Source organism: Dipodomys spectabilis, unplaced genomic scaffold (assembly GCF_019054845.1).
Source record: "Dipodomys spectabilis isolate Male_0828 unplaced genomic scaffold, ASM1905484v1 ptg000125l, whole genome shotgun sequence".
Classification (NCBI taxonomy): Eukaryota; Metazoa; Chordata; class Mammalia; order Rodentia; family Heteromyidae; genus Dipodomys; species Dipodomys spectabilis.
In genome coordinates, this window is record NW_024870802.1 from 3209247 (window position 1) to 3222807 (window position 13561).

The 13561-nt window shown below is 46.8% G+C and overlaps 1 protein-coding gene across 43 annotated transcripts in view; it reads right to left on the minus strand.

Annotated features, from left to right (window-relative positions):
- Positions 1 to 13561, minus strand: part of Tcf7l2 (transcription factor 7 like 2) — a 212906-nt gene that overhangs the window by 21894 nt on the left and 177451 nt on the right. For 32 of the 43 annotated variants that reach the window (XM_042689191.1, XM_042689168.1, XM_042689186.1 and 29 more), the window contains 2 exons: positions 3547 to 3679; positions 1178 to 1280 (listed from right to left, as the gene is read on the minus strand). In XM_042689191.1, the coding sequence (XP_042545125.1) occupies positions 1178 to 1280; positions 3547 to 3679 (236 nt within the window). The remainder of the gene's footprint in view (positions 1 to 1177; positions 1281 to 3546; positions 3680 to 13561) is intronic. The other 11 variants (XM_042689169.1, XM_042689188.1, XM_042689165.1 and 8 more) reach the window with 1 other exon arrangement.

Consider the following 13561-nt stretch of genomic DNA (forward strand, 5'->3'; position numbering starts at 1 on the left):
AGAATTTATTTTCACATTCAACATTGCCCTGTGGTTTTTATAGTATGCATCACTGATATACCTGGAGAAATGTATACATATGCACCAATGTATAATCTCAAAACATTCCATGCATGTTTATGTGAACACACAATATGCACAAGGCATTCCTTCTTACACATACTTTATGTATACATAAGCATGCAGTACTGTATATATGTGTTTGTGTACATGCATGTATGTAGTTACTAGGGATTGGACTCGGAGCTTTGAGCTTGCTGGACAATCTGCCCTAGATTTGAAATGCATTATGCTTTCAAGCTACAAAAGGCAGTTAATCTGAGCACTGTGAAGACCTAGGGCTTGTAGCAGGGAAATCCTGCACACAGCAAGAATTCCAGCTGCCTTTCCTCACCCTCCACATGCAAACAAACTCTCCAAGAGATGGTTCTTAAGTGACACAGAGGCTTCACTTTCCTTTTGTTGATGCCAATCGTTAGGAGCAATGGCTGATTTGGGACTGGGCATACATTGCTGAATGAGGAGAATTCCCAATTGCACCCAGAGCTCACCAATGTTGCTCCTATTCTAGTCCCCTTATAGGAACCACCTAAAAGGGAGAGCTCGGCCCAATGACTCCCACCCACAGTCAGTTTTATTGTGTAGAAGCCCTCAGAGCCTCTAGCAATTCCAAAAATACCCTGTTCTGGGGCTTGAACTCAGAGCCTCACACTCTCACTCTTCTTTTTCTCTCATGGTTGGCACTCTACCACTTGAACCATACCTCCACTTCTAGGGGAAGGAGCCTTTTTTGTTTTTGTTGTTGTTTAACTGGAGATAAGAGTCTCACAGACTTTTCTGCTCTTTTCTGAGATCTGAGGATCTCAGCCTCGAGTGGCTAGGATTATAGGCATAGTATCTGGCAAGTATCTTAAGCATACTCTGGGGACTGTGGATCTAGAATAGCTAGTCCCCCTTCTACATAACCTATTTGAATGGCATATTTGCCTGCAGTCTTGGGATACCTCAGCAGTATTGCCCCATGCTATCCTGTCAGCCCTGCTCTTCTGAAACATGTGCATGCACATAACACACACACATACATGCACACATACATGCACACAGGCGCACACACAATGATAAGCATGCCCATTTAAGCAACAAAAAAAGAAGTCGAAAAAAAAATGGAACTCCTTACTGTGGTACTAACCATCCTAGCGGATGGGGGATCTGTCCTACAGTGCCGGGCGATAGTGGATAATACGGAGATATATCTGGAGGGTGTGGAGGCCGTGGGATTCCTGGGAGAAAAAAAGTAGCAACATTTTAAGTATTGAGAAGGGAGAGAATGCAATTGCAGCTGTTGGAGGATGGAAACGAGGGGAAGGATAGAGAGGGGCATCTATCACTTCCTGAATCCCATCATGAGGCCATTCAGGATTCTCATGTCAAGAGTTGTAGCTGGGGTTTCTGATCATTTTCTCAGAGCCTCAACTTGGACATTTCATTTCTAGGTGGATGAGTAACTTGGCTGAACTCAAGACTTAGAGAATTCCATCTTTGGTATTTCTGTCTCTTGTGACTCAAGGTGATTATTTTAAGCTTAAAAAAAAATCAGAAGGGCTTGGCACATAGTAGGTGAACACATAATTCCTTTGGCCTTAGGACTTGTCCTTCTCACTGTAAATGAGTTTCCCACAAAGTGTTACTTCTCTTCTTGGTAACACTATTTTGCATTTTTGAGATAAGCTTTAGGTAGCCCAGGCTGTACTCCCATTTGTGATCCTCCTGTTTCTACCTCTGGAGTGCTAGTATTGCTGGCATGCCTTGTAACTCAATTTTAAGCGAGGGCTTGGAAGTGTTACCCTACCATCTTTCCAAAGACGTAAATCCTATAGGTTGCAAGTACCTGAGAAGATGGGTTGTGAAAACCACCACACGCCAATTGGCATCTTATTCCCAGACGTCAGAACTGAACAGGCAAGGAGAAGCCAGAAGCTTGGGGTGCTCAGCCAGCTGGGGAACCCACCACCCCCTCCTCCCATTGAATCAAAGGGGCCAGGACCCTTCCCAAGGCACACATCAAAGTGTGCTGAAGGGACACACCGCAGCACGCTTCTTAATTTCATAGGAGCAATTCTGTCAGGGGGCTCTGATCTGTACAGTAAAGCAGTAAGCAAAAAGAAATGCACAGAAAAGCAGAATTAACATGGAGTACTGAACTGAGTGAGCTGCATGTACATGAATTCTTTAAAAAAAAAACAACAAAACTTTTTTTGAAAAATTCGTTCAGGAAGCTTTTAATCTATAAATTAAGTCTCCCTGGGTGACATTTTCACGCAGACATTGCTTTCTCTCTATTACAAAAACCAAACAGATTAGCTGGTGTTGGACCCTACACGGAGCCATTTGCACACTTGAAAGAATGTTCACAGAGGAAAAGTAAACAGTCCACAGACGTTAATCATATGTTTTACGATAACCATTTAAAAGCTATTCCCTAGTCTACCATTATTTAAATGAGACATTGACACTGCCATTCACTTGCAGAGCCTGGGGCAGGCTTACTGCCTCTTCCAGCCCTGCTGCGCTAGCCTGGGTCTTCCACCAGCACAAAGGGGGCTCAGAGGCTGAGTGAGAACCAGCTAATGTGTGGCTTCTTTCAGGGGCAGTGGAGGCCAGGCCACCTCACCAAAGCACCAACAACTCCCTTTGAAAAGAGACTCAGAAGGGCCATTAGAGACCTATCCCTCCAGTGGACTAACCCACTAAGTGGGAGGGGAGCCTCTGAGCAGCCTGAGCCTTTGCTAGTCTCCTAAGTGGACCGGTCCACAAGCTGTGGATGTCCGTTAGACTTGACCTTGTAAGGAGGAGTATAAGGTGACTCTGTCTTCCTTGCTTCTCCTCTCTTGAAAAACAAACAAAAACAAAACAAGACAAACAGGCAGCAACAAAAATTGGAAACTGGTCAATGATCGAGTGGGAAGAAGAGACGGAGGGATACAATGGCTGGAGGAGAACGTAGCAGCATCCGCCTGGGCCCCTGTTGGTTGTCCTAACATGATCTTCCCGGACTTCATTTTTCACATCTATAAATTGGGTTTGACAAAACAAAGGATGCAAGGGGGCCCAAGGCGAGGAACCAAATATAGCCCCCCAAAACCCCGTAAGGAATCCAGCAATGAGTTTGTGCTAGTGACTTGAGGTCCTTAGAACCAATGCTGTCAGGCCTCTTATCCTCCCAGGAAACTGAGCCAGAGTCTAGGAGAGGCCAGTAGGAGAGGCCTCTACTCTGTTTAGGCAGGAATCCAACGCTGGGTTCCAAAGATGACCCCCTTTCAGGTCCCCTACAGAAATCGGATTCCTACAAATGGACTTCTCCAAAGGGAAGAAGAAAAGGATTACCCTGCCAAGATGCGGCCTCCTAGGTCCTATTCAGCCTCTACCCTCATTTCCAGCCCCGTCTCTGTAGGCCCACCTGGACTCCCTATGGAGGCCCACGCAGTCCTCTGGAGACCCTCAAGCCCAGCCCAGCCTTCTACCACAGCAGCCCAGTCCATGACCTACCTGTTTTGGGGTCTACGTCAGCTGGTAAGTGTGGAGGTGGGTTTCCCGGGGTGAAGTGTTCGTTGCTGTAGGTGATGAGAGGCGTGAGCGGGTGGACATGGTGGGGGTGCTGCACCACGGGCACTTTGTTCGACTGTCGGGGAAGAACAGAGGAAGCCACTGTCAGCTGGCCCCGGCAGCCCAAGACTTCAGAGCACAGGCCCTGGTCCCCTGCAACACCCTCGCACCTTGATGTCGTGAGAGACACTCAACCCTGCCCACACTATCCCCCACCTCCCCAATCCACTTAAAAGTAAGAAGTAGTTTTTAAGACGGCTCTCTGCCTAGGTCTGCTTCCGGCTTTCACCTCCCTACAGAGCCTGGCTTTTAAACACCCTCTTCATCACCACCCAACATGGAGCCCAAGGCCTTTGCACTTTTCCCATTGGCAGGTGAGTCGGAAATGGGGACTTTTATCTCCTAGGCCTACTGCACTGTGCACATAGGGGGGGATCTCCAACCTCCCAAGACCCCACGGTGGGACCTCCAGGAGGCAGGCTGGCTTCACAGGGACCAGCCAGGAAAACCTTCATTTACAAGAAACCTAACAGGGCCCAAATCCCACCCACCCAGCCTCCGAGCCCACCTCCCCACCCCCCCTTCCTGCTCTTGGAAACAGCAGGCACACAAGCAATCCTTCCCATGAAGCCAGGATGAAAAGCCCCACTCAAGCTTTGGGTGGGAGTATGAACTTTACTAGAAAGCTCTAAACTGCTTGGCAAGCACCTGCATATTTTATGCAGATTACCACAGCCCTGATTCATTAGGAATTTCATTAGGGAGTCATCAGGGACCACTAATAAATTAACTGGATGATGATGAATTGGCCTAATAAAAGGTATGCATTTGAGAAATGGACTGTTGGAGCAAACAAACTACAAGCATGGGGGGGGGGGGGGAACCTGTGAAGGGAAGCAGAAAAAAAAAAAGAATTTTAAATATGATTCTTGTCATCCACAGGCCTTCCGTAACCGCTCTCCTCTTCCCCCAGCTGATATTCCATCCACTCCCCTCCTCCTCTCAGCCCAGCAAGATCACAAAGAAAAAATTAAGCTGAAACAAGCGAACTACTGGGCCATTTACTGAGAGTAATCCAATTGCAAAAAACCCTATTCCCAATAGAGGATTTTCACTAAAATCCTACAACAGGGACATTTAACCAGATTAGGTACCAGGGAAGATAAAGAGGCTAGTGTTAGCTGATGAATGGATTAGAGTCAAGTTTCATTTTCGAACGTGTCTTCATTTCCTTTTATTACTTTTAGGAAGGCACAACTTGCATTAACATCAAGGAAAAGGAATTGCATTAAAAGAAAAGAAGTCAGGTTCTAGCGCTGCCCACTAGCGCCTCTTGAGTTCAGGGACCACTGAGCAGTTAGCTTTCTTAGAGTCAGTCTCTGGTCTTTTTCTTTTTTAAGGGATGAGGACCACATGTAACATGGGAAGAACTCTTGCTAACCCTCAATTATGAAGAAGACAACTTTATAAAGTGCTGGGTACTGGAGGCTCACACCTATAATCCTAGCTACTCAGAAGGCTGAGAACTGAGGATAGCAGTTCAAAGCCAGCCCAGGTAGATAAATTTGAGAGACTCTCTATCTCCAATAACCAGCAAAAAGCCCAGAATTAGAAGTGTGATTCAAGTGGTAGTACGTAAAAGCTGAGTGAGAGCTCAAGGCCCTTGGTTCAAGCCCCAGTAGAAGTCTAGTTCAGGCTCCAGAAAGAACTACAGAAAAAGACTATCTCTCATGGCTTTGTTTACAGAGTCCAATGAACTTGGACTCCTCCAGAGAAAAGGGCTAGCTGGTTGCTCTCAGAAGCCTGGTTACCATCCTGCAAATTAAAATAATAAAGCTAAAGCCACCAGAGTAGAGGAAGCTTTGGAAATGATGAATATTCTCTTAGAGTTGGCAGCCAGGAAGATCTAGACCAGGCTGTGACCCTGAGGACAGTGACCCTGAGGACAGTGCCCTGCTGTGCCCAGGCAAGTGCCACACCTCACACCTGTGCAGAGAATCTTCTGAGGAGCATCCCTTAAGGGAACATTTGTATTTAGAATGAGCTTAACTCTCACAGTGTGCTGAGATAGAGGGAGAGAAAGAGGATTGTGGGCAGAGTGGAGAGCATCAGGAGCAAAAGAATAACTGCTACTGTCTCCTTAAAGTTTTCTATTTGGTTGGAAAGATACACAGCACCTGTACCTTCTTATGACAGAATGCAGGTGGCTCCAGCCAGCTTAAAATAAGTCTGGTCGGGACTGGTGGCATGGCTCAAGTGGTAGAGGACTTGCCTAGTACTAAGCCCAAGGCTCTGGGTTCAATCCCAAGTACTGACAATAATAATACTAGGAATAAGAAGGAAGAGAGGGAGAAGGAAGAAAAAGAAATAAAAACAGGGACATAGGCAAAGAGGGCCCAAGATTATCAGGTACCACTGAAGCAAGACCACCCTAAGAAGAGAAAACAGGCATGTAATCCCTCACGGAACCCAAGAGGAATGGAGGTTGAACACCACCACCTGTGGTTGTCAACCCTGGCTGAGTCACACACCTTTCAGGACATTTATCACGAATTTACAATCTGGTCCTAGAAAATAAGAGTAAGTCTAAGACTCAGGATGCAGGCTATAGAGCTCTACGGCTGGTTCTCTCTGCAGGCCTAAGTGAGAAGCCCTTATTATTTGTTTTTATTAGGGAGGAGCCGCCAAGTGATGTGGTTCTGTCTACAGCATAAAAACACAGATTCCAAGGTATTTTCTAAGTAGATGAATGGGAAATATGAGAGATACTACACTCAAAAAAATGAGTGTAATATTTCAATTTTAATTCTCCCTCTTCATCTTAGATACATGTGGAAGGGCAAGTTTAATAAAACAATCTCCTTGACAGTCATTGATGCCCCTGTATGGGTTTGTATACCTAACCCTACCTAACCAGCCTTGTGACCAGTCAAAGCTCTGTATTATGGTGATGGAGTAGAAGGCGATAGGGGATCAAATTGGAATTGTATGTGCTGCCTGTCTTTAGCATGGAGGGGGGGGGGGGAAGAGGGAGGAAGGGAAGGAGAGAGGGAGGGGAAGAGGGAGAGAGGGAGGGAGGGGAAGAGGGAGGGAGGGAAGGAGGGGAAGAGGGAGAGAAGGAGGGAGGGGAAGAGGGAGAGAGGGAGGGAGGGAGGGAGGGGGAGAGAGGGAGGGAGGGAGGAGAGAGAGAGAGAGAGAGAGAGAGAGAGAGAGAGAGAGAGAGAGAGAGAGAGAGAGACCTACTATGGTATTCCTGTCTGACCTTCATAATACATCACTAGGACCTGACTGGTTCTAGTCTTGAGAGCAGAACTGACTGGTTTCAAGACTAAGTCTGACGGATCTACCTGCTGCAACTTACCTTAGCCAGGACTGTTTTATGATGGAGTGTTTTCTTACAAATGTCTGTGCTTTTCCAGCCTCAGAACCTTATGGGTTCTTCCTTTCCACGTGATGTCCTTCCCATTGCTATGTCCTTAAGGACATGATCTGTGTCTAGAACTCTGCATCCCATACCATGTCCAAACAATGGGGGCAGTGAATACTGCTTCAAAAACTTCACAGAGGAGCCGGGCGCTGGTGGCTCACGCCTGTAATCCTGTAATCCTAGCTACTCAGGAGGCTGAGATCTGAGGATCGAGGTTCAAAGCCAGCCCGGGCAGGAGAGACCGTGAGACTCCTATCTCCAATAAACCACCAGAAAACCGGAAGTGGCGCTGTAGCTCAAGTGGTAGAGCGCTCGCCTTGAGCTGAAGAGCTGAAGGACAGTGCCCAGGCCCAGAGTTCAAGCCCCACGACTGACAAAAAAAAAAAAAAAAAAACTTCACAGAGAACCCCAAACCCACAACTGCACATGGCAGAAGAAAAAGAGCAGGACAGAGCCATCACACGGGCTTGTTTTACATAAAGACTAGGCTCTTTCTAACTAATCTGCATGGCATCAGAGACAGGGCTGAACAGTCCTTCTGAAACAGTCCAGTCCTATCCTATGCAGACGCCAGGTCATTGGCACCAGTGCCTTTAAAATGGTTTTAGACTGTGTGGGCTTCAAACAGGAACTAAGAGTAAGGGCTGTGAATTCAAGGAATTCCTAAGCATCTCTCAAGGTCTGGCTGGGTAACCTTTCCTCTCTCTTGCCCTGAAGACCTTGTTTCTGTGTCTATAAACTTTGGGGAAGTACTGTGTGAACTGTGAGGTTTGTGGAGATAGAATGAGGCAGTTTATACAAAGTGCTCAACACTGTGTGGATCACTGTTAAACACATTCTACAAAACTTTGCAAACTACAATCCAGCAAGTATAAATGGTAAGGAAGCAAGCTGCTCCTCTAGAAGCTTCTAGCCTAGACTGCATCTGTGGTTTCAAAGGTAAAGATGTCATTAGTGGGGCAGGACTATATGAATGACCTCTGGTCATCCTGCTTCAGTCACATGCCCTTCTTGAAAATGTGCATTTTAATACTATATTTCCATTATTATTTCTCGTGAGAAAAACCATCACTTTCCTATGTCAAGAAGTGAGACTGCCACCAAGAAGTTAAGAAGACACTTGAAGATAACCAAATCCTTCCAGAACAAGGGCAAGGACCTTTAACATAAGAGCTAATATAAATAAAACAGAAAAAAAAAGTAAAAAATAAGGACTTCCTTTGACTTTCTCCTTCTCTCTGAACAGCTCCTATTACTTTAGAGAGATCTGTAAGTATTACGTTTAAAACCGTTCTACCCTAAGAAAATCCAGATGTGGAAAGTGAGGGGGAGGGTTAACTTTCCCGAAATGCATCATGGGAAATAAAAACAGCAACAATCAGAGCTGGGGGTGAGGAGGGAGGATGGTGGTACTGGACTAAAAAGCCTATAATAATTACCTCCTCCCCCTTTTATCTTTGGAGAAACAGAATCGAACACTCAAGGCAACCACCTGTAACATAATTCTGGGTACCTTAGAAAGTGATTACTTTCCCTAAGAATGTCTTCAGAACTATCTGGGGTACAAAACCAGTGACAACTAATGTTCAAGGCCATAGTGGTGACAGACAAGGAAGATTAAGTTATTATTATCTGTTTCACCCTGTGAGAGTAGGAAGGAAACTAGGAATCTTTGAGTCACAAAAATGTAAAATATGGGCAAGCTGCCCAAATTTCATCACCTGAAATTCAACTAGGAAGCCGCTTCGAGACCCTTGTCTGACTAACCAATGGCCGTAGCCAAGTGCTCTAACCCATCCCAATGCAATTCAGAGCTACCCCTTCTTAGTGGAATAGAGAGGTACACTAGCCTCCCTCTTTTTCTATTAAATCTCACTGCAAATACCTGGAACTTGTGACCAGTTCCCCAAAGTAGTTAAAGAAGTATTTGCTGGGTCACATATGCCTTTTTTGGGAGAGTAGTGCCAAATTCTGCAGCCCTGCCTCTCTACCTCCACCATCCCACTCTGCAATCATCCCAGTGATATCTGCAGACATGAATTACTGGGGATGGGTACCTGCCATGTTGGGTGGGGTGGAAGGCCCTGAGCTCAGCCTGAGCCAACCTTCCAATGGAGGCTGATGTTGCAGGACTCAAGAGTGGGTATCAAATCTCCCACTGATCACTCTCTGCAACCTATATCAGTTTCCCGACCACTGCCCATCCTTTCCCCAAATCCAAAATTAGGAACAGCTCAGAGCACCCAGTCTGCGTGTACTGAGGATTTTTAGCAGAGGTTTCACAGCACTGAGCTGGTGATGAGAGAGGATTGGGTGGCGGGAGGGGAGGGGGTGTGCTAAGACTTTTAATAGGATGTTTCTGCATCTCAAACACAAACATGTAGTATCAGGACCCAGCAGGATTCAGGTGATATAAACATTCTATGCAGTCAGTTCTGGGAGAACAAGAAACCAAAGGAACAGTAGAAAATCTGAACCCACTAAATGCTCCAAACAATGTCTATTTACAGGAGACCAGAATCTTCAAATTGTTAGGGCTTGAGGCTTTCTACTCAGAGAAAACTATTTCCCAAGCCAAGCCCTGGCCTGGCCGGCCTGCTCTGTTCACTCAGCTCCATGGGTCTGAGCACTGAATAGTTAAATTATAAAAGAAAAGTTTCTCTAAAGGCCCTCAGAGCACACAAAGCCTTTCCACCAGGAGTATTCATCAGGCTACAGTGGGAGGGAGGAGGGAGGAGGATGCCCCTGTGGCTGACCTTTGACCTTTCAAGAACCCTTTAAGTGTAGTGTTCTGCAACTTGGCCATGCCACCCTCATTGCCCAACGTCCACACCCCCAGCCAAATGCTGCTCATAAATCGGGACTTGGCAAGGGAATGATTGATTAAGGCCCTTCTGGATCCCTCTGCTAGACCCCTCGAACTCCAACCCCTCAACCTCCTCTAACGAAGGGTGACCTAAAGCAAATGAAAGCTTGCCATTCACCTCTACAACCTATTAATCAGCAGACATTGGAAACAAATACAGCCATTGCTAACTGTGGCCTCTCCATCCGCCTCCCCTGCGATACCCCCTTCCCCCACGGCTCTCTCTTTCTGCACAAGAAAAATGGGGCCAGAAAGTGCCTTTAGGAGTCCGGCACAATAAAACAAAAGCCACACAGAGGAGCAGTTGTCAGCCTTTTCCAACCTACTCAATATGGGCACGGAAGGTCTTCGGTGGTCTTAAATTACCAGCCCTCCCGGGAGCTGAAATCAGCTTGGGGTAGGGGAGACCATTCATTCCAGGTTTACACAAAAACCAGGTTTATAGTCTATCCATTCACTTCTCCAGAGGTCGCCTCCTACAGTGGCATCCAGGCCAATGGTAACTAGTAAACCTTTCATAGGAGTCTGGCGTCACTGGAGCCATGGAGGGTGGGGGAGGCAGAGAGGCTGGGCTGCCACCAAGGAGGGCTGCTGTTTTGGAGACATCAACAACTCCTTGGTGACGCTGGTGGCCCGGTTTTACAGGTCAGGCAACCAGGCAACCAGGATGGGTGGGATACCCTGGTACCCCGACACTGAGTAACCCCCTCCTCCTCCTCCCCTCAGAGTCATTAGAAGCCCAGCCAGGCCCCAGCCAGGGCAACCATCAAGGTCCTTTCATAGGTGATGTTGCTCCTTTCTGCCCAGCTAATAGTACACGGTGTTCCTGGACCAGACATCTGTCGATGGCCACAGAAATGCTATTGAGAATAATAAAGAAGAGGAGAAAGGTTTCTCCGGGTTTGAATTTTATTTGGAGAAACAAGGTGGTAAGAAATCTGGCCCCTAAAATACAGTAGCAGTGCAGGGCCTGTACCTCTGGCCAGATGCTGGGCAAAACGCCCACCAAAGCTGCATGTCTCGGGTTCCAACCACCACGGAAGGGCCCTGGTGCCTGACTCTAAGGGTGTTGCTTGCTTTGTCATTCATCAATGCCTGGCTTTCCCGACCCCCCCCCCCCCCCCACTCCTATCAAATCCGTTTAGACAGCAAGAAGAATAAGAGTGAAGATTCTCCCGGGTGCCTACAAAATTCTGCCAACTCATAGTTTCCCATGGATTCTCAGAGGCATTAAAATTCTTTTTGCAAGGAAATGATTGAATAGGGCAGGCAGGGAGGGGCCAAATGTGTAGCCACTTTTCAACCAAAGTCTCACATGCATGCATATACATAGAACTAACTCAAACCATCTTCAGGCCTTTTGGGGGAGGGGCAGTGGAGCAAGAGCCTTTCTATATTAATATAATACCCCAGCTGGTAACATGCCAGACTGCCATTCCCAATCATTGAGGGCCTTGAGGGTCAAGTTCAGCTCTTTTCTATCCGCAGAAAAGTGGGGAACAGTAGACATATGGGCTGGAGGTATAGTGGAGGTGGAGGGGTAACACAACAGGGGGTCTTCGCACCAGAAAAATCAAGATGGGCTACAGCTGCCTGGCTTTGTGAAAACCACAGCCAAGACCCGCCCCAGCAAAGCTGTGCTTTCACGGGCTCTCGAACAATTACTTCCAGTTAAGTTCATTACACATAATTTATTTCCACTCATTCTCATTTATTTTCCAATAAAAAGAAAGCATCCCATTGTGCCTTCCCAGCTAACCCTTAAAACCCTTCAAGCTCACAACTTGGCCCACAGGTCCAAGCTCAATCCCTGGCTAGCAGCTTCCAGGGCTTTTCCTCCTGCTTGCCTACGTCTAGCAGCCTCGAAATCCTCACGTAGAAGGTCAGGAAGAGGTGGCACAGGCACCGCGGGGTCCACGGCTACCCTAATCCTCCACCAGATCTTGGGGATGAAGGAATGACTACTTCACCCCTAAGTCATTTCCCAGGAATCTGCACCCTCCACCCTCCCGCCAAATAGTTCCCTACTACTTGGGTATTAAATGATTAGTGTTAGCATAATCAATCTTGCTGCGCGCCCAAATGTGCAGAGAGTGTTTGGGAATTGGGTAAGAGGGTACAGCTGTTTCTAGGAGAGGCGGATCTCCAAACCCGAGCCAGGGATGAATCTAACCTAGTCCAAATAAACAAACCCAAAAGCTTCCAATCGAAACAACTTTTAAACATAATAATGATTTCCAGGCCACCCTCACCTCGCAAACAAAACAACTCCAAATCTAGGGAGTTCTTAAACACCATGGAAAGGAAATCACCAATTTTGATCGAGAATAAATTTTAAGTGCATAATGGTTATTACATTCTGGGGAGTTCAAGAAAGAAGCACTGAACAAACTCCCACAGCACCTCCCTGACTTCCTTCCAAGGACCAGCTGCCTAAAAATGTCTTTTGTCCGTTCTCCAGCACCACGGGCCTAATTTTCTGATCTTAGTCTGTATTTGCCTGTTCCGTGGAGTTTAGCACAAGGGCAAGAAACAGCTATTCCCTTCAGAAAGCAAGAACATCACCACTCCGCCTCCTCACACTAAAATGAGTGATTAACTTGAGAAAAGGAAAGAACATTTCATTCATGTGATCCGACAAATTCACAACGCCTAAACCCTGGGATCCAGAAGAAGGTGACAAAGGCTGACTGAAAGGAAGACAAAGAGAGGGACAAGTGCATCCTGCTGCTCCCTTTTGCCCTGCGAGTGTCCCAGACATGGGCATCCCTTAGAGAGCGCCTAGACTCCATGAATGACCTCCAGAAGATGACCTGAAGTTGCTGCAGGGCGAGCTGGGCCAAGCACAGTTGTTCCTGGTGATGCATCTGACATGTGAAGACTTGAAGGGAATAACCCAGGCAACTTTCAATTTTTTGAGTCTTCCAATATGTGTGCAAAAGTGTGTGATCTGAGGGTGTGTCCACATTTCACCACATTCCACAATGTAGAAGACAGGAATTCCATTACACAGCTCAGGCAGGCCCCCCACCAACCCCAAATCACCAAGGGGATGTTTCTCTAAGAATACAAGGTCACAGACTCTGTTACTTCCAGAAAATGCCAATGCAGCAGCCTGTGGTGACAATACAAAGATTATAATATCTCTGTCACTGGAGCCCGGAATTGACCCTTTGAAAGCCAGGTTCTTCTCCTAACACCTGAAGAATGGGAGGTTTATGTTCCCAAAGCAGCAGGATGGCTATTAAGTACCAAGACAAGAGCCCAGGGAACTCAGAAATCTTTTGTTGTTGTTGTTGTTTTGTGCCAGTCCTGGGACTTGAACTCGGGGCCTGGGTATTGTCCCTGAGCTTTCCCCCCCCCCCTCAAGACCACTTGAGCCACAACTCCATTTCTGGCTTTTGGGTGGTTAATTGAAGCTAAGAATCTTACAGACATTCCTGCTTGAGCTGGCTGCAAACTGAAATCCTCAGATCTCAGCCTCCTGAATAGCTAGGATTATAGACAGGAGACGCCAGCAATGGCAATTCAGGAATCTTCACTACAGGAATCCTTCAAGATAAAGCACTGGATATGAAATTAGCTGCTGCACAATTTACATACCAACAGCTTGTAGCTCACAGTTCTTGACAGCTTACACAATCTAGGATTGAACCAGAACCCTG